The sequence below is a fragment of the Tachypleus tridentatus genome, chromosome 7, assembly GCF_004210375.1.
Source record: "Tachypleus tridentatus isolate NWPU-2018 chromosome 7, ASM421037v1, whole genome shotgun sequence".
Classification (NCBI taxonomy): Eukaryota; Metazoa; Arthropoda; class Merostomata; order Xiphosura; family Limulidae; genus Tachypleus; species Tachypleus tridentatus.
This window is the reverse complement of record NC_134831.1, coordinates 172,198,464-172,217,817: the sequence shown is the minus strand read 5'-3', so window position 1 is coordinate 172,217,817 and position 19,354 is coordinate 172,198,464. Positions and strand designations below refer to the sequence as shown.

General features: G+C 30.1%; 1 protein-coding gene across 5 annotated transcripts in view; it reads right to left on the bottom strand.

Moving 5' to 3' along the window:
- The window catches only part of LOC143257252 (nucleolar pre-ribosomal-associated protein 1), a 52,696-nt gene that overhangs the window by 13,585 nt on the left and 19,757 nt on the right, over positions 1-19,354 (bottom strand). For all 5 annotated transcript variants that reach the window (XM_076515674.1, XM_076515672.1, XM_076515675.1 and 2 more), the window contains 13 exons: positions 19,140-19,304; positions 17,074-17,170; positions 15,268-15,494; positions 13,852-13,947; positions 13,184-13,415; positions 11,139-11,220; positions 9,933-10,000; positions 9,418-9,575; positions 7,930-8,169; positions 5,534-6,695; positions 4,705-5,052; positions 3,203-3,468; positions 2,778-2,866 (listed from right to left, as the gene is read on the bottom strand). In XM_076515674.1, coding sequence (XP_076371789.1) covers positions 2,778-2,866; positions 3,203-3,468; positions 4,705-5,052; positions 5,534-6,695; positions 7,930-8,169; positions 9,418-9,575; positions 9,933-10,000; positions 11,139-11,220; positions 13,184-13,415; positions 13,852-13,947; positions 15,268-15,494; positions 17,074-17,170; positions 19,140-19,304 — 3,230 coding nt within the window. The remainder of the gene's footprint in view (positions 1-2,777; positions 2,867-3,202; positions 3,469-4,704; positions 5,053-5,533; positions 6,696-7,929; positions 8,170-9,417; positions 9,576-9,932; positions 10,001-11,138; positions 11,221-13,183; positions 13,416-13,851; positions 13,948-15,267; positions 15,495-17,073; positions 17,171-19,139; positions 19,305-19,354) is intronic.

Here is a 19,354-nt window from a genome sequence, read left to right as displayed (position 1 = left end):
AACAAGAATGGCTGTCACATGATCACAAACACATTTTAATACACTTTTGTGAAACGTATGAAGTCTAAAAGATGCCATAAAATATTTAACATGTATATTCAATAGAATGCATAGAATTTATAATCCTATTGAGAGCTTTTGTACTTGCAACCTGAATGGCATCTTATGTGCAATACATTAAATACACAGACATGACTGAGGGAACAAAGCTATCCATAATATTGATCTACTGACTGGAGAGGAAAGTAGTACACACTTCTATAAAGGCTTTGTCTGACTACCTAAACCTGACACTTGAATTGACTGTCACTCGAACCTGTGATTGTGCAGTACAAAGCCCAGCATGCTCACAACTAGGCCATGATCACATCTTTCCCACAACAAAACCGAAACCATATTATTAAATCATGTACACAAGTAACTATGGAATAACTTCATATCATGGATATAAACACAATAATGAAGAAAAGCAAGAAAGAAAATATGCTAACAAACATATTTCAATGTTTTATATTATTTAATTATAATCTTTCTAAGATATACAAATATTTACAAAGTAAGAATACCATGATAATTTACAGAAATGTGCACAAGCGTTAGGACCAAAGAATATTTTGTCATTTTAATGTGGTTAATCCTTTCATGCTGTTACAGAATGTAAATTACTATACTGGTCCCTGTTAACAGTTGAATGAGAAAGGGTAAGAACAGTTATTCTTTAGAATTCCCATTATACCAAGGGTATGTCATAACAGTTCTGCTCTGCAGTATCTTAACTATATGGAAAGAAACTAGGATGGAGCTAGCATATGGTTTTTACTGAAATATGCTTGAAGAAATCAATTTAATAGCACTCCACAAATAAGTTTGATTAAAAACAATCTTTAACACAATATATTAAATTTTCTAGTCATTCCACGGACCACAAAATGTAGAGAATTGTCAGTAGAGCAGAAAGCTCGTATAAAAGCTTCACATGATGCATGTTGGACTTTCTGACAAATTGCTGCAGTTTGAAATGTTCCCTAAACACTGTCAAGTACAACACAGATCATGAGACCAAGACAGGTAAATATGAAAATATAAAAGGAAGAGACAGAACACCTAAACTCAATTATACTGATATTAAATATCTTTGCTCATTGAACTATCTGGACAAAATGGAGATTGTCACTGCTCTCAAGCATGAGATAAACAATCACATACCAAAAGACAGAAAAGTGTTCATATCCCCAGTATCAAAAAGACTCAATAAGAATGAAATATTTGATTATGTAGCAATTAAAAACCTTTACTTCGATCTCCAAATATTGCCAAGAGACCAAAATTTGCTAAAAACGAAACAAACCGAACTACCGATGACTGGAAAAGCCTGCTATAAATAGATGAGTCCAAGTTTGAAATATTTGGTTTAAAGTGCAAGTTTTACATCCAGCAGAAGAAAAGTGAAAGATAATTACCTCAATACATAGCACTATCCAAGAAGTATGGGAAGGCAATGTGATGGTTTGGGAGTGTTTTCCAACTAAGGAAACAGGACATATTTGCAAAATAGATGGAATAATGGACTAGTACAAGCACCATCAGATACTGATCCATCACGGTATATCCAGTAGTTTGCATATTATTAGTAAAGGATTCTACTACCAAGAAGATAATGACCCCAAACACTCATCCAACCTGCAGAGGAATTACTTAGCTAAGAAAAAAAAAACTGCTGGAGTCATTCAAATGATGCAGATCTGGGAACTGATAGATCAAATGCTTGACAAATCACATGTTACTTCCAAAGAAACTTTTTTGGAGTGTATTAGAAACACTTGAAGTCAAATCCTAAAGCACATTTTGATTAAATATGTTGCAACAATGCCTGAAACACTGTCTACAGTTATTAAAGCAAAAGTAGGCTACATAAAATACAAACTGTTTGCTCAACTCAAGCCCTTCCACTGAGTTTCTGTTGTACTTTTAAATATAAAGATTAATAACATTTTGATATTTCATCTGTGATTTACCTTCCATTGTTTTTTGAAAGTAGCCTGAAATCCAGTTTCTGACTTTGTCCTAATATTTTTGCACAATATTGTAGAGAAACATTTTTAATAAAAAAAAGCTGTGTGCATTTTTTTAAGACTGACATTACTTTGTACTTTACACTGCAATCTTTGACCTTTGCTGGTTAGATACGACTCAAAAAGCCTACTGCATTAATTCCAAGATGTCAATATTAAATGCCAACATATTTGTTATATTATTTTCAAAAAAATATTCACTTCTTAAATTATTTTAAAACATAGCATGATGGAACATAATGTCCCATGTTTTAGGTTTGTAAATTTTAAATATTTGTATAGAAATGGTTTAAAAGAACATGACAGTCACAAAATATATTTTGGTTGAATACTGCAATTAGACATAGCATTACACAAAGTGTAATTCAAGAATCCTAAGGTTGAAAAAGTAAAATACAGACTCTAGAAAATGATCTTGGATGCTACCTGGGTTTATTTTTTAAAAACATAAAGAATTAATGATTTTACAATTCCATTGTTTAACATGGTAATAGTACCACCTTAAAGAAAAACGATAGTGTGGATCACTTGTTTTTACAATGACAGATTTTTGTCAACACTTTCAGAAGGCATAGAACAAATTGAGATATACAAAATTATTAATATAAACCATTCAACTTTGTTTACTTCAGTAGTTCAAATACTCAAAACTACTAACTACTCAGTTATGTGTGCAATAAACTTGAAACAAGAAAAACTGATTACCTCATGGAATTCTTCAGTATGACCTTAACAAGTTTAAACCAGATTTCTTTGTTGGAACAAGCTTGTTGCACTAAGTAGGCATCAGTACTCTGCACAAACAAAGGCAGAAACAGACTGCTAGTAAACAACTTAATGGCAAGTTCTAAGAAGAAAACAATTTGAGATTTTTTTGTGCTTAAGGTCTCATGGAATCAATAATCACATTAAAGGTAAAACCGTATTATTCCTTTGATTTAAAATAGCATATAATATACAGTAAAATTATAGAACATAAAAAACTTCAAAAACTAAATTCCATTAAACCAGATGAGAGGAAGACTTTCTTCTTCAGTGTTGCAACTTGTTAAATAGTTAATTAGATTTTGATAAATAGTTATTTTGCTATAGGAAAAGGTCAGAGAATTTTACAAAAATCCTGAGTTTACCTTTACAGTTTCTTCAGCAGCATCTATCAACATCTCCACAAGTGCCTCCTTGCTAGCTGCATTCTGGTTCAAGGCTTTTATTAGAGAAATCAGTAGAACTTTGGTTAGAGCAAAGGCAGGCTCAACTTGTGCCACCTTGAGCTCTAAAACTGTGCAACTTCTGAACAGCCATAATGCAAGTTTTATTTGTTCGTCCCTGAGTATTCTTCCATTTTCTACTACATCACTATAAATAAATTCCACCAGCTGCAGGATCATATCTGAATCTGTAGAAAATTAGTTAAAAGGGTGAAAAATCTAACACAAACCTGTTTCTTTTTACACTTAATTTATATTTTTGGATTTCATTTCGTTTTCAAGTTTAAGGCCTTTTTCTAGTAACTGTAAGAAGTAACAATTTCAAAAATTGTATACAAAAAAATTTGAAATCATTTCACTAAAAAGAGTTTATTTTATTTTTTACTTGTTTTATTTTCTTTCCTTGTAATGTCATCCATTAAAATCAATTTTAATTTTACATATTTCTATTTCAACTGCTACAGTAGTCTGTCTAATCGAGTGCGTATTAATTTACTAATATCCAACATTACTGTTTTTAAAAGTTTGTATTCCATCACTTTTCTTAAGCCGAATGATGTCTCCAGAAAAGAACGGAAAGCAACTTCACTGACAAGCTAGTGTAGAAAACTTTTTAATTTTATCAATCGTTTATATTCATTAAAGACAATTCTTCAAAAATTGTATACACTTGCAAAACAAACTAAAATTATACACATCCACTAAAAAATATAAAAATGAATTGACAATTTAGATAAACATATTTCAAATTCTTCTAAAATATTTAATCCAGTTATTTCAATGGTAATTCTTACAAACACTAAATCAACTAATATTTGATGGTAATGTCAAAAACCTTAATGTTATGCTAAAAAAGAATAAATATTCCTAATCTGAAATAGAGGGATTTCTCTTAATTTTGTTAATGAACTAGTTAACTACAGTTCATGTCAAACACTGAGTTTGAGTGCAAATATAAATACAATAAAAATAAATTACTGGCTGTATGTTAATATCTGTTATACATTTTGATATCATAAAACGTTTACCAGCAACCATAAATCAACAAGTTTGAGATTTGTTTCTTTACTTCTCTCCTTAAAACGTAACAATAAAAACTGAAATAAAATGAATGAAAACAATATAACTCGAGTGCTTTCAAAAGGTCAATCTTTCAAAATCACTCAGATTAGTGTTTTCATTTATTTCTATCAAGACTTCTTGAGCTTGTGTTTTTCTAATAGCTGAAATAAACTGATAGCCAATTTCACAACAAATTAGGTTTAAAAAATAACACTGAAATTATCTCACAACTTATATATATTTTGACATCTCAACAATTCTCAAATCTCTAGTCATGTGAAATAGACAGGAATTTTGTATAATTCACTCAATCATACAAAAACAAAAAACACTTAAGAAAAAAAAAAGTTACACTCACTCACCTATTAATTTCTTAGTAGACAATTTGTATATGAGAGTTGATGTATAATCTAAAATGTTTTTATCTTTAATGACCAATTGAGGTTCTCTGAGATTTTCACAGATGATACTCCAGAACTGAGTAATTACAGGGTATAGAGATTTTTCAAGAGTTCCAGGAATCCAAGATGGTGGAAAACAGAGATTAATAAAATAGATAAAAGCTATTTTGTCTCTTGATATCAAGTCTTCTTGATGCAATGAAAGCCAATGTTTACAGATCTGTAAGTGGGCAGGAGAAGATCTCGCTAGAAATTCAACAATCTTCAGTCTTTCCACATCAAATTTTTCTATTATACATAATAGTGTTTCTATAAATAAAAAGAAGAGAGTAAATTCATATTTAATAGTTAAAAAATGATAGTATACTGTGTTAGTAATACTAAAAGTATTAGTAATTACAGTAGCAAGATTCGTTATCAAACAGTTATTCTCGTTTCTGTGAACATTTCAATAGATTACCACCTTTTTAACATCTATCAGAGGATTTTCATGACATACAACATTTACAAATGCTTGAATTATTTAAGAATCATAGTAAGGATAATTAAGAAAAGTCTTGAACATTAATGTTTCTTAAGAAGTTAGCTTTTCCAGAACAGCACACAATTTCTTTTCAATTTTCACCAGTTTTATGTTAGTGTAAAAGATCAACACCTAAATCATATTCAGATTTAATAAGTTTTAATATTGCGAACCAACATGCAGCACTATCTTCTGGACCAGTTCACATACAGTCCTATGTATACAAAAATTACTGTGTTTTATTCTAAAAAAATTAAGACTACTTGCTTTCTTCAACAGCAGTGCAGTAGAGTGGATACTGAGTGAGGAAATCTAAAAGGCATTTTCCTAATTGAGCCGATTCAACCTCTCTTCTTGTAGTAGCATAGAGATGAAACAATGCTGATACACAGCTGGACGAAAGCCTACCCGAGGAATTGTGATCTGTAACCGTGAGCTTCTGTAGAAGTTTTTGTATGATCATAAACTCTGGATCTATCGCTCTTAAGGTTTCCAAACTGTTGTTCCTGAAGAGAGCTTCCAGCAAGTTGTACATTTTAGGTCTGTCAATAAAATTTAAAAAGGGCATCAGTAGAGTTTGTAAGTTGAAAGGTTTTTCTTGTTCCATCACAAAAGTATGTACAGCTTTGACACTATTTTCTTCTAAAAATCTCTGTACTTTATTCATAAATGGTTTTATCATGCCACACAAGTTTGGCTTAGCCATCAAAATGTCTTCTAAACTTCCTATTAATTTGAGGTAAAAAGTAGTGATCAGGTGTACTACATCTTGAGTCACACCAGCTTGTACTACATCTTGAGTCACACCAGCTTGTACTACATCTCGAGTCACACCAGCTTGTACTACATCTTGAGTCACACCAGCTTGTACTACATCTCGAGTCACACCAGCTTGTACTACATCTTGAGTCACACCAGCTTGTACTACATCTTGAGTCACACCAGCTTGTACTACATCTTGAGTCACACCAGCTTGTACTACATCTTGAGTCACACCAGCTTGTACTACATCTTGAGTCACACCAGCTTGTACTACATCTTGAGTCACACCAGCTTGTACTACATCTTGAGTCACACCAGCTTGTACTACATCTTGAGTCACACCAGCTTGTACTACATCTTGAGTCACACCAGCTTGTACTACATCTTGAGTCACATCAGCTTCTTTTTCATACATAAGGAAACAACTAATGATTTTAGGATGTGCAAATACAAGTTGTAATGCAGCTGTTGGAAATGAAACATAATTATCATTCTCTTTAGCTTCAGGACTTGATTCAGATTGTTCAATGCTATTTTTCTCAGGTTTGTCTTGTCCACTTAGAGACTCATTCACATTTGTATATTTTTTAAAATCTAAATGGTCAGCTAAAATAGCCTTCAGAAGGTCAAAGTAAGTTGTCACTTCTTTGACAATATCTTCTTTGTTCTGAAAAACAAAACAAAAAACGACAACAGGTATTACTGTTCATATTACTTATGAGCAGGTAAATTTTGAATTATTACAAAAACATTAAATACAATAACTTTTAATTTTTTTTACTTTGAACCATGTACAATACTAAAGAATGTTAGGCAAATAATAACTAGATGCACTTTGAAGGTCTGAAGTTTCATTAGGAACTTTTGGTGAAGAAAACACTTTCAGAAAATATCAATATATTAGACACAAGTTTCTCCTCACTTCTCACCCTACTTGTCTCAGAAAGAAGGGGGGTGAATGTTATGGCTACTTCCATCTCTTCAGTTAAACATACGATGATGTCTGAACTGTGGAAACCATGGTAGTAATAAAAAATATATTTGTAACACAAACAACTGTCTTTGTTTTTCTCAGTTTTGTAATGATGAAGTGTCAACCAAGTACAAATAATTTGGATAATTTTCATAATTGCTACAGTAATTGTTTATATTATCTTGTTTATAATTAGTGAGTAAATCAATGGATTTACCTATTACTCTATTACATAAATTAACTAAAATAGCTAAAAATGTATACAACCAGAAATATTTATATCATAATTAAAAAAGTAAAATCCTAATTGTTTGCCCCTGATTTGGACAAGATTTCATATATTACCAAGCCTATTTTAATTTCAAATAACCACAACAGGGCAAATAAAGCAAACAAATGAATAAAGAACATGGTTGATAACATCTGGAGGGAAAAAAATAGTTATTTTTTTTATTTTCATTCTCACTAACATTTGTTTTATGAACAAAACTTGCTACCAGTGAAGAATTGTGTTTAGTTCTGTATCTCTTTCATATAAACAACTGGAAAAACCAGTTTAGTTTCATAGTCAAACAAATTCTAACAAACAATAAAACTCACCCTATGAAAAACTACATACAGTACTACATTATTATTAATTGGAAGTTAATTCCAAGTAAAAAAAAATCACCACAAATCACTATAATCTAATTATGAAGTTTATATTAAACAAGAAATTTTTTCAAGAAGCAATTTTCATCTGTCTCTTTTGAGTTTTATGTCCAAACAGAGAATCTCAAGAACAATTTTTAAAAATAAACTAAATACTAACATGTTTTTTAAAATGTAATATAATTCTCATCTGTAATCAAATATTTTACTTGTACAAAATTAAGACCTAATTCAGGAGAACTTACATTTTTAATTTATTTACAGTATTCAAACTTACTTGGTTTCTACTCAGAATGGTATGAACATAAAACAGAAGTTGTGTCACCAAGTTGGTTTTCTCTTTTGTGTGCAACGAGGAAAGCAGTTTAAAAGTTTTCTGTAAAATCCTTGAAACCTTTTTTGGTAGGTTGTCTTTCTTTTTTTGGAAGCTAAAAAATATTTCTTCCAAATAATCTCTGGCACAGATCATCCCCTCTGACTTAAGTTTTAAGTTAGACATCTTTTGGCATAATGAGAGCTAAAACATTAAAATTTAATATTACAATGTGTTAAGTGATATTTCACAGAACTATTCAGATACGACTAAACACGTATGAAATAAAAATTTAACATGTTAATTGTATCACATACATACTGTAAAGATACATCTGGTATTATATTAACCATAACGAAACAAACATAGGAAAGTAATTTCTAACTTTGATTTATTCATGAAGAAACACATACAGAGAAGTAGCTTCTAACTTTATCATAACCATGAAAACACATACATAGAGAAGTAACTTCTAACATTAATTTAATCATGAAGAAACGTACATAGGAAAGTAACTTCTAATCTTATCTTAACTATTAAGAACAAATGAATAATTTTAATCCTTTGCAAAAATTTTATATAAAATTTAGGTTTTTGACAATAAGTTTTCTAATGTTCTTATAGAAATCAAATAATTGAATAGGCAAAAGTTAATTACATGCAACAATCTAAAGCCAGTCAATGAAACATTGTAACACAATGTCAAAAAATATGATTTGGTACAAAATAATTGATTGAAATTTACCACTTTTAGTACTTGCATTTTGTAGAATAAAACTCAAAATATATTTAGATGAACTTGAGATAATATTAAAGAGGATATTTCAGCTTACAGTGTTTAAAAAACTTTAATCTTATGATTATATTATTATTAATTTTTAGACTTCTAAAGATTATTATTAGCAGTGGTTAAATTTGAATATTGAAAGAGATAGAATTCTCTTTCATGATCACTAAATACTAAAGGTTTGAATGTTCAATGGCAGTTCTAAACAATTCTGCCCAAATATAACTGCTAACGTTTACTTTATTAAGTGTATTTAGGCCTAACCTAATTCTTTTCAGGTGATCAAACCTTTTAAGTCATTACTAAAGTAAAAGATGAAAAATATAATTAACAGTGAGGGAACCCTAATTTATTTGCTATTTAGAACTGGGTTCATTAATTTGCAAGTTACTCTTTTTTAAAATCTACCTAATGTTAATTTAAAGTTATAGTTACAAAAAAAAACACACTTTCTGATTACAACATTATGACATCACTGTATAATAAAAGTTTGTTATTGGTGAAAAAACCCAAAAAACACTACACCTTCACATCAAGAACTCAATTTAATGGGCACAACTTTTGAACTTTATCTTTGATTAATTACTAATGTAAACAAACATTTTCTTCTAAAAAAATCAACATTTTAATAAATTTAAAATCCAACCAGATTCACACAGAATTACCTTGAACTTTAAGGTTCTAGGAATCCAAAGTTTTACATATTCTAGGATATCATGAAGTAACAGTTTTTTAGATCTGGACAGAATAATGGTCAATGTTTCTGGTCGACACTGATTGAAGAGGATGTCCTTACTGACACTAATTAAGAACTGTGCAATCGCTGGAAAAAGGAAAATTATAATTTGTTTCTCTCCTACAACTTCCAAAAGAAAATAGTCACTGAATCCTTTAAAGCAAGAGCAATTTCACAAAAATATACAAACTTTAGTGATTCAGGTTTTAAGGGAAAAAGGGCTAAAAAAAGAAAGAATACTAACTACCCTCCAAAATTGATTTCTTAAAATCATCAAAAGTTTTTCAGTAACATACAACTTACTGTTATATCAACCAGACAACCTTTTGTGACCATTCCATGTTTATTATTCTTATTTTAGGTTTCTATGTAGTTAAAACTACCCACTACTAATTCAATGATAATAAATATATAATAAATAATAAAATACATTAGGAAACTTACTTTCGTCCACTTCATCACACTCTTCAAAAACATTCAAAGATGCAGGAACTAACACACTAAAAGGCATACTGGAAAAAACGTTCAATATAAATTAGTATATATACTTCTCATAATTGTCTAACATGAAATCAATGCATATTTTTGCTCATTATATAACAACAGATGGTTGGGAGAGATGTCATAAGACCGAATTATTTTTAAAAAGGTGAATTTATGGATATAAAAAAATTATTTAATATTTACAAAAAAAGTCACAATTATGATATTTATTTTGTACTTAAGTTTTCAGTTAAAAAAATTAATTTAACACTTCTTTTTCATGTTACTTGTATAATTTCCTTGGTAATACAGTTTCAGTTGGTCAAGTTAAAGTCAAAAACAACTTTAATATATTTACTAAACTTTGTACTTTAACGTCTTTACAATTCTGACAATATTTTTAAGATGGACAAAATTATTGCTAAATATTTAATGTGTGTGTTTGTGTTTTTCATAGCAAAGCCACCTCAGGTCATCTGCTGAGCCCACCAAGGGGAATCGAACCGCTGATTTTAGCACTGTAAATCCATAGACTTACCACTGCACTAGTGGGTGGCAAAATATTTAATACTTATAAATCCAACTTCAAAAATGGTTTTGAAGACCAAAAAGAGAGCATGAACTCAACAGATAAAAAATCTCAGTAACTGAGCTGTTTACTGATCTGTCTAACACAGAATCAAATTTACTGTTATTTAATAAGCAGTCAATTTTATAATAATGAAATTGTGTACTATCTATTCTTATGATAGCACTTTATTATTATTATATATATATATATACATATTTATATATAATACATAATAATAATAACAACAACAACTACTGAGTACGATTTCATCACCAACAGAGTGAGACTCCACCAACAAGAATGAAATTATGGATTAAAACTCCATGAAAAACAACAGTATATTTTATCAACAAGAGAATACGACTCCATCAACAACAACAGTGTATTTTATCATCAAGAGAATAAGACTCCATCAACAACAGTATATTTTATCAACAACAAAATATGACAACCTCAAACTCTATTATGTCCCTTTACTTTCACAAATAACTAACAAATTAATAAGGTGTAAAACATTAAAGCTCAGATTCACAATGGATTCATTCCATACAATTAATACATTTAGTAATTAACTTATAATAAAGTTTAATACTTACAAGTGTGGTTCTATTTGTTCATCAAGCTCCCCGTTCTTTCCAGTTTTACACTCTTTCTTACTTCTAATCTTCCTCAAAAGATCTGAAACAATTTGTAAGAAATACTATTTCTACAAACATTTAAATAAACTCTTAAATTACAAAATCTTCATCTTTATAAACCTAGAAATTATACCATAAGAGATTTTTTAGCTATAGAAGTTATCAGAGTAGACAGAGGTCAGTGACTTTGAACTGGTAATTCAAAACTTATCTGAACAGCTGAGTTAGTTTATGTTTAAATTCAATCATAAATGGACTGAAAACAAATTATCAAATAATTTAATGATTAAAAAAAGGGCCTAGTCCTTACATTAATATATCTGTACAACAAACTATAAACTGATGATGATATCATAAGTATGAATACAGATATTTTCAATAAGTTAAGCTTTAGCTTTCTTACCAGCAATGTATATTTCCTTTTAAAAATGGAGGGGTGCTGAAAAACTACATTGATTCAAATCAACATCACTCGGTCTCGATAACCCACACAGGATTTAGACTTAAGCTACATTAAAAACCTAAAGACATGCAACTACGAGGAGCCAATATATGTGTTTGTACATACACAGACATAAAAATGTCAAAGTTTAATCTCTACTACCTAATATATTTTTGCTCTTCAATTTGGTCAGTTGCAAAACCACCAAATGAAACATTAATTAGTTGATACATTTATCCACTTTTAACAAAATCAAATACTATATACAATTATCAAGTAATAAAATGTTATTTGCATACACAGATTAAATGGAAAAACACCTCAAACATCAAATTAATTGGTTAGAAACTATAATATAGTTTTAGTTTTTTTTTATTAGAATTCCATAGTTATGTATCTCAACAGTATGTCACTCATATAATTAATACAGAAAAAAGAGCGAGTTTAAGTGCAACTTAATGTTCCCTAAAGATTAAATTAGTGTATCAGAGTCATTCATTCTAATTGTATGTGTGTGAGGGGGATTCTTTGAGGTCCTTTTCCTACTACTGTAAATCACTGTCTTATCCAATTAAATAGAAAGAGAAATATAGGTGATCAATAAATTACCATAACTTCTGATCACAACAAGTGATATACACAAATCAGGACATATAACAAGCAAAATAATTAATTTGGCTAGTTTAATGTGACATTACTGAAGTCTCCTAACATACTCTTCATGGTCACTACAGTACCTAACTGAACTCATTTAACCTGGCATCACCCAAGCCAGCAGTTAGTTAATGTATTTGCTTACTCATAAATACAAAGACATGCATAAACAGGAAGTAGGCCTTCTTGATCTTGGAGTGGGTTGTAAAAAAACAGCATCAGTAAAGACCAATAAATTAACTGTCATTATTTTCTGATCAAAATAAACAACTGTGTAGTCCAATTAATCAAATAATGAATACAAAAATCAACAATATCAAGATATCTACACTGAGTTTTGGTCATTTCAGTGAAAGGTGATGGACTTGTTACACTTAATATGGTGAGGACAAAAATATTTTACCAGCATGATTATTCTTTAACCAAACAAACATGAAAAGAATCAAATTTTCACAGCTGTCCTGGGTCTAATAACAAGAAAACAGTATAATGTGTTACAGTATAAACTTACCTTTGGTAGTCTTATTTCCTAAGTTGTATAGCATGCTGTTATGTAGTGTAAACCTACCTTTAGTAGGCTTAGTTTTAAAGTAGTAGGGCATGCTGTTGTTTAGTGTAAATCTACATTTAATAGGCTTAGTTTCTAAGTCATACAACCTGCTGTTGTTTAGTAAAAATATGTTTGTAGACTTAGTTTTTAGGTTATATAACATGTTGTTTAGTGTAAATCTACCTTTAGTAGGCTTGATTTTTAGGTTGAACAGCTAATATAATTTAAAAACTGTGATTTTAAAATCAACCACAAAAATTAGTCTTAAAGGTTAAGAAAAGAGAAATGCATCATTCAGGATAAACCCACCTTCAGTAGGGTTAATTTCTACGTTTTTTTTATGAAAAAAAACTATACCTTCTAAATCGACTATGGATCTTGTTTTCTGCACACAATCACTCACAGATTCCATAGAACTTTCCAAAATCATATCCATATAATAGTTTGACTTAGAAAGCATTTCTTTCACACTTGCTTCAAAGAATTCAGATACTTTGGTGTGGCTTGTTTCTTGTATCTGAATCATATTTTCCAACCAGATATCCAACTCCCACTCACATCCATCAAATAATCCAGTTTTTATCAAGATCTGTGAAAAGTGCATGTTAATGTTATGAAAAATTTGTTTGCAACTTTAATAGTTAAAAAAACAAATATATATATAACAAATCATTTCATTCATGAAATACATTTATGAGTGAAGTCTGTATGTTTAATAATGCTTCAAAATTGGCTGAGTGTTTTGAAAGCACAATTTTTAAAGATATTTCAAATTTAACAAATGTTTTCAATGTTCCATCACATACAAACAAACCATGCCTTGCTGGCTTTGAGAATACATTTTTTGTTCAATATATTACAAACATTTGGTTATTACTTTAATTTTTAAGAAAATACCCAAACAAGTTAACCAACACAAAGACCAGATAGCTCGTATCTGCTAGATGAAGTATACAATTGAATATAAAAAGTAATTTAATTAATTATAACATTTACCTTCTACAGAATAAGAGAATCTGACTTACAGAAACAATGATGGATTTGGCTGACCTTTTAAGGTCACTATCTTTCGTTGACTGAAAAACATCCAACAGGAGAATGATTGGAGAGTCCAAATTTCCCTTAAGAAAAACAAAAAGCTCAAACAGAATACACATTTTTTTTACATGATACACCTACATTCTAACAAGGAACCAATTATAATATTTAAAAATCTTCTTTAGTCTTAAGTATAAAGCTACACAATGGGCTATCTGTGTTGTGTCTGCTACTAGTCTCAAAACTTACTTTTTAATGTCAAAAGAATTCTGAGCTTTGTTTGTTTTTGAATTTTGACCATAACTACCTGAGGGCTATTTGCACTAGCTGGCCATAATTAAGCAGTGTAAGACTACAGGGAAAGCAGCTAGTCATCGCCAACCACCACCAACTCTTGAGCTACTCTTTTACCAACGAATAGTGGGATTGACCATCACATTATAATGCTCCCACAGCTGAAAGGGCAAGCACATTTGGTGTGACAGGGATTTGAACCCATGACCCTCAATTTACAAGTCAAGCACCTTAACCATATGGCCATGCCAGGCCAGTTCTGAGCTACCAGATAGTAACTTTACACATTTTTTTAATCAAGACATTATTTAGTAGTTTTTGTAAAAAAAACCCAAAAAAAAACTGGAAAAATATTCCAAAACAACACATAATTACTAATTTCAACAACATAACTTTTATGAAAACGAAAAATTTTTCAAAATAAAAAAACAAAACAAAAAAAAACCTTCAAACTTTCAAGACATATCCAGCCATATATTTGCAAAATCCTCAAGTTATTAAAAATCCCATTTTATCCACTATTGGTTGAAAAGTATTTAGCTTCAAAAGATTTTATATAAAAAGAAAATTAAAAGTTGACAGGTTTTCAGAACTCTTAAATGGACATTCTTCTATTACACAATGACATTGTTTCAATTTCCTCATACACATTTATGGACCTCATGTTTGTAGAGAAGTAATAGTTTTGATTGTTTTTTGGTTTTTTTTACCTATAATTGTTCAGATGTTAAGTTTCTCATATTCAAACAAGCTGTGGTGTAAATACACCCCTTAGCTCTTGAGGGATGTGTTGAAATTAATAATTACAGGGCAATATTTGTGTTATATGCTCTGTTGAAGTAAATTAGACCATGTACAATAATAACTAACATCTGTAAGTCTGAGAAAAAAAGAAAATATTCACAGTTAACCTATTTGTATAGCAAAATGGCTTTAATACATTAATATAAAAAACAACTGTATAAACAAAACCACACACATACCCATACACAAAATGACAAATTACCTTTTGTACAACAATAAATTATTAACAAGAAAGTTTAAAAGATAAAAGTCTAGGAACCTCTCCAGAAACTTTTAATGAGAAAACTAACTGCATGATGTCTTACCTCTTCTAAGATACACAAACTCTGAGTACATGTAGAAACTAGATTTAAAGCTTGTAACTGCACTAAGGCTAAATCTTCTGAAGTCATATTTTGTGAATGTTTTTTTACACCTGCCAAAAATGAGTCTAGTTTCAGTTCAATCTCCTGATGGGGAAACACAGTTCGATAACCAATAAGAACTTCTAATATCCTATTTAAATGTTGTGCGATGGATGGAGGTCTATACTCTAAAAATAAAAAATAGTGGCAAGAATGTTTACTTTCGATATCTGTAAGTTTTAATAACTGTTTACTACAAAATTTAGGTTTTACAACACAGTTGCAAACCATAAAAAACTTAAATTGGAAACTACCATTAATATAACTAATATGTTTAAATCCTTAAAAAATTTCTCACACTGTTTAATATCTAAAAAACAAATCAATGTTAAACTTTGTGTTTATAACAGTGTTCTAATAAAATTTATAAATGAATATTCCAGGAATATCCAGAAACTATATTAACATTTCCAGGAATTTCAAATCCCACTACTACTCATTTATCAAACACGCTTGCCAACAGAAGCTGTAACAGTCTATAGTCTCATAAAACATGCTTGTTAATAGAAATTGCAACAGTCTTGTGTCTTGTTAAACATTCCTGCCAATAGCAACAGTCTGGGGTTTCATAAAATGTGTCTGTCAACAGAATCTACAACAGTTCTGGGTCTCATCACACATGCCTGTCAACTAAAATTGTAAATTGTAATGTTATGAGGCATAACATATACTTAATGTATAAACAATTTCATTTAAACATTCAAATATTGTTATTTATATAATCTTTTATAGCTAAGCCAATTCCTTCACAAGGAAAAATTTAATTAAACAGAAATTTCAGTTTTCTTCCAGAATCAGGAGTTAAAAACAACCATTTTCTCATGGATTTTCAGGATTTCAAGAACTCGTGCAAACCTTGCATAACCTATCAGTAACACTTAGAAAAAGGCATCAATTTGACTTTTGACTGCTAAACAACACACAAAAATTAACCACCTGGAAACAAAGCATATCACAGATTTACAGTATTACATCATATTGACTTATTAATAAGCCAAAACACATGGTATCAGTAACACTTTGGGTGCTTCTCAATTAAATGAGGCCAATACAGAAGTTGTACTGACTGATTTTTAATCTGGTTCTAAGAAAGTAAGCTTGCTTTGATTGAAAATTGATATTTATTACTGTAAAAAACAAAAAGAAATTTAACTCTTAAATTGCTAAAATATTTTTTATTCTATTTACAATTTGCTTCTGTCTTATAAGACTCATAAAGAACTCACAAAAAACTGGGGAACAGAAAATGTATAATCAATAACCTTATGACGTAGGCTTAACATTTGAACACCTATTATTTAACTTGGGTTAATAAAAAAATTAAACAATATTTAAACAAAGTACTAATGCACACATGAAGGTGTAAAGAAGAAGCTATGATAATTCTGTACAAAATGGAACGTTCAAGTACAAAGTTTTCATTTAATACAAGTACCTTTCCTTCTCATTACGAGTACATAATTCCTTTCTCGTTACCAAGTACATACAGTCTTGAATTGTTTAGTCATTTTTTATTTGATTTCATTTCCTATTATTAAATCACAATGATACAAAAGGTATACAAGTAACAAAGATAAAGCAAAGACCAATAACTTTCAACACCATATCTGTAAAACTTCAATACTTCTGTTGGTTTTAAGAGTTGTGATTATTACAGAAAATTAAAAAATATCATGTAGCAGACAAATCACAAAAAGAGAAAAATACCATTGATTACGGCAACATCTTCAGTAACTGAGGCAGACAAACCACTGGTTATTACTTCTTCCAAGCATGTCTGGATTACAGAAATGTCTGGAAGGACCTAGTTGAATAAAGAGCTAGTTATAATAACAGAATTTTAAACAAAGCTCTTCCCCATTAGAGCTTTTCCCCCCAAAATCAGCCCCTTCAACTGAGATTTAGATTCTCTATGAAAGTGTTGTTTTTTGTCATTCAAATAAAAAATCTTTGCTTTCCTTTTGTCCCCCTGCTCTCCAAATAAAAAGTCATATAAATTCCATTTACCAAACTATACACTGTCCTATACACTTTATTGTTCATTTATTGTCCAGATTTCCAACACTAACCTTTCTAATGGATTGTGCTTGATTCTTAAAATAGCTGTACATTCTCTTTGTCATAAATGAGTTGCAGTTATTAAAGTAATAAAATTAGGTAATCCATGTGCAGAGTTCTTTACAAAAAACTATTTAGTGCTAGTAAAATAACTTATGTAACTTATTTTCTTTGTAAAATGATTTTAAGAACTATTAACAAACAATTAATTGGAGGACATAGCTGTTGCCCAATCAAGGCTCTGATAAGAGGGTCAAAAGCTAGCAAATAAAAGCATATTCATAATATGGCTGGTATGGGTATTTTCTTTGTTTGATTTTGAATTTCACATAAAGCTACTCAAGGGCTATCTGAGCTAGCCGTCCCTAATTTAACAGTGTAAGACAAGAGAGAGGGCAGCTAGCCATCAACACCCACCGCCTACTCTTGGGCTACTCCTTTTACCAATGAATAGTGGGATTAACTGTCACATTATAATGCCTCCACAACTGAAAGGGCAAGCATGTTTGGTGCGATGGGGATTCGAACCTAATATAATCTAGGATATATGTGACACTACAGATTATGAGTCAAATGTCTGAACCCACCTGGCCATGCCAGGTCCAGGTATGGGTATTATAACTGTAATTAAAAGTACAGAACAACAACTTGGTCTTCTTAGGTCATCAGCAAGTTTTATTTTAATTAAAGGTTTAATACCCATACCAGCCATCTTATAAATACATTTTTACTTCAACTGGATTTTTCATCATTGTGAATTACTTTAACATCCAAATAAAAGTATTTTAATGGAGAGAAAAGCTATGTATAATTTTGCATAATTGAGGAACAAGTTCAATGAATGAGTGAGCAAGACTAAAAGTTCTCATCCAAAACTTAAATTTGTGAAAAGTAATACTCAACCCACTAAATTGCATAAATATCTCTGTGGAAGATTTATAAAACACCTAATGCATTTCAAGAAACATGGAGCCAATAAATGCAAAAAGAATCTTCATGAAAATCTATAAAATATAAATGTTAAAATGCCATTTATTTACAACTTCTTCCCTGACTAACCTAAACCTTAATATCTGATAAAATCAAATTACAAAAAAATAAATAAAATCACAATTGTACTTTTCTAAGTTCTAAATGGCCATCTCTTCAAAATCTAAATATTAGTACTTGTGCTTATGATGCTGTCCGCTAAAATTGCAACTCTGATAAAAACTGGTCCTTAAACTTCTGGAAACACAAAGACCCTAAATTCTGATAAAGTACTGGTCCCTAGACTTCTGATAAAACACTGACCCTTGAATTGTATTAAAGTACTGGTCCCTAGATTTCTAATAAACTACTGATCCATAGGCTTTGATACAACACTGATTCTACGATTTTTGACAAAACAATAACATTATGTAATTAATAGTATTGGCTTAAATGTTAAAACTTTACAAAGCATTAGACACTCATAGGCCTAAAATTGCTATAAAAATTATGTTATCTCAGATTTTTTTCACACCCCTCATACTCTATTTTGATATAATAACAGATTATCATAACAATAATGTTTTAAATACTTTTCATGATATAATCTATCAATTTGTATTATCACATGAAATTAAAATTAACTAGCACTCTGTTGGCCAAATATACGTAGATACTGAGAGTTTATGTAGAAACGTTTTACTTCAGACTTCTATGGCATAAGTGCATAATATAAAGTGTATCACCTGGTGAAAACTCTTTCTCAGCAGTAGCTCAAACTTGTTCAAATCTGCCTGTGAGTAAAATGTCTCTAAACTGCCTGATTGAATACAAGTCAAGGCATTTTCCATCTTTGTCAAATTTATCAAAACAATGCCTAGTATCTCATGCCTAATCCAAAAATGTCTTTCCTGATGAGAAAAAGAAAAGAAGCATATTATAAGAGACTACATCAACTCAA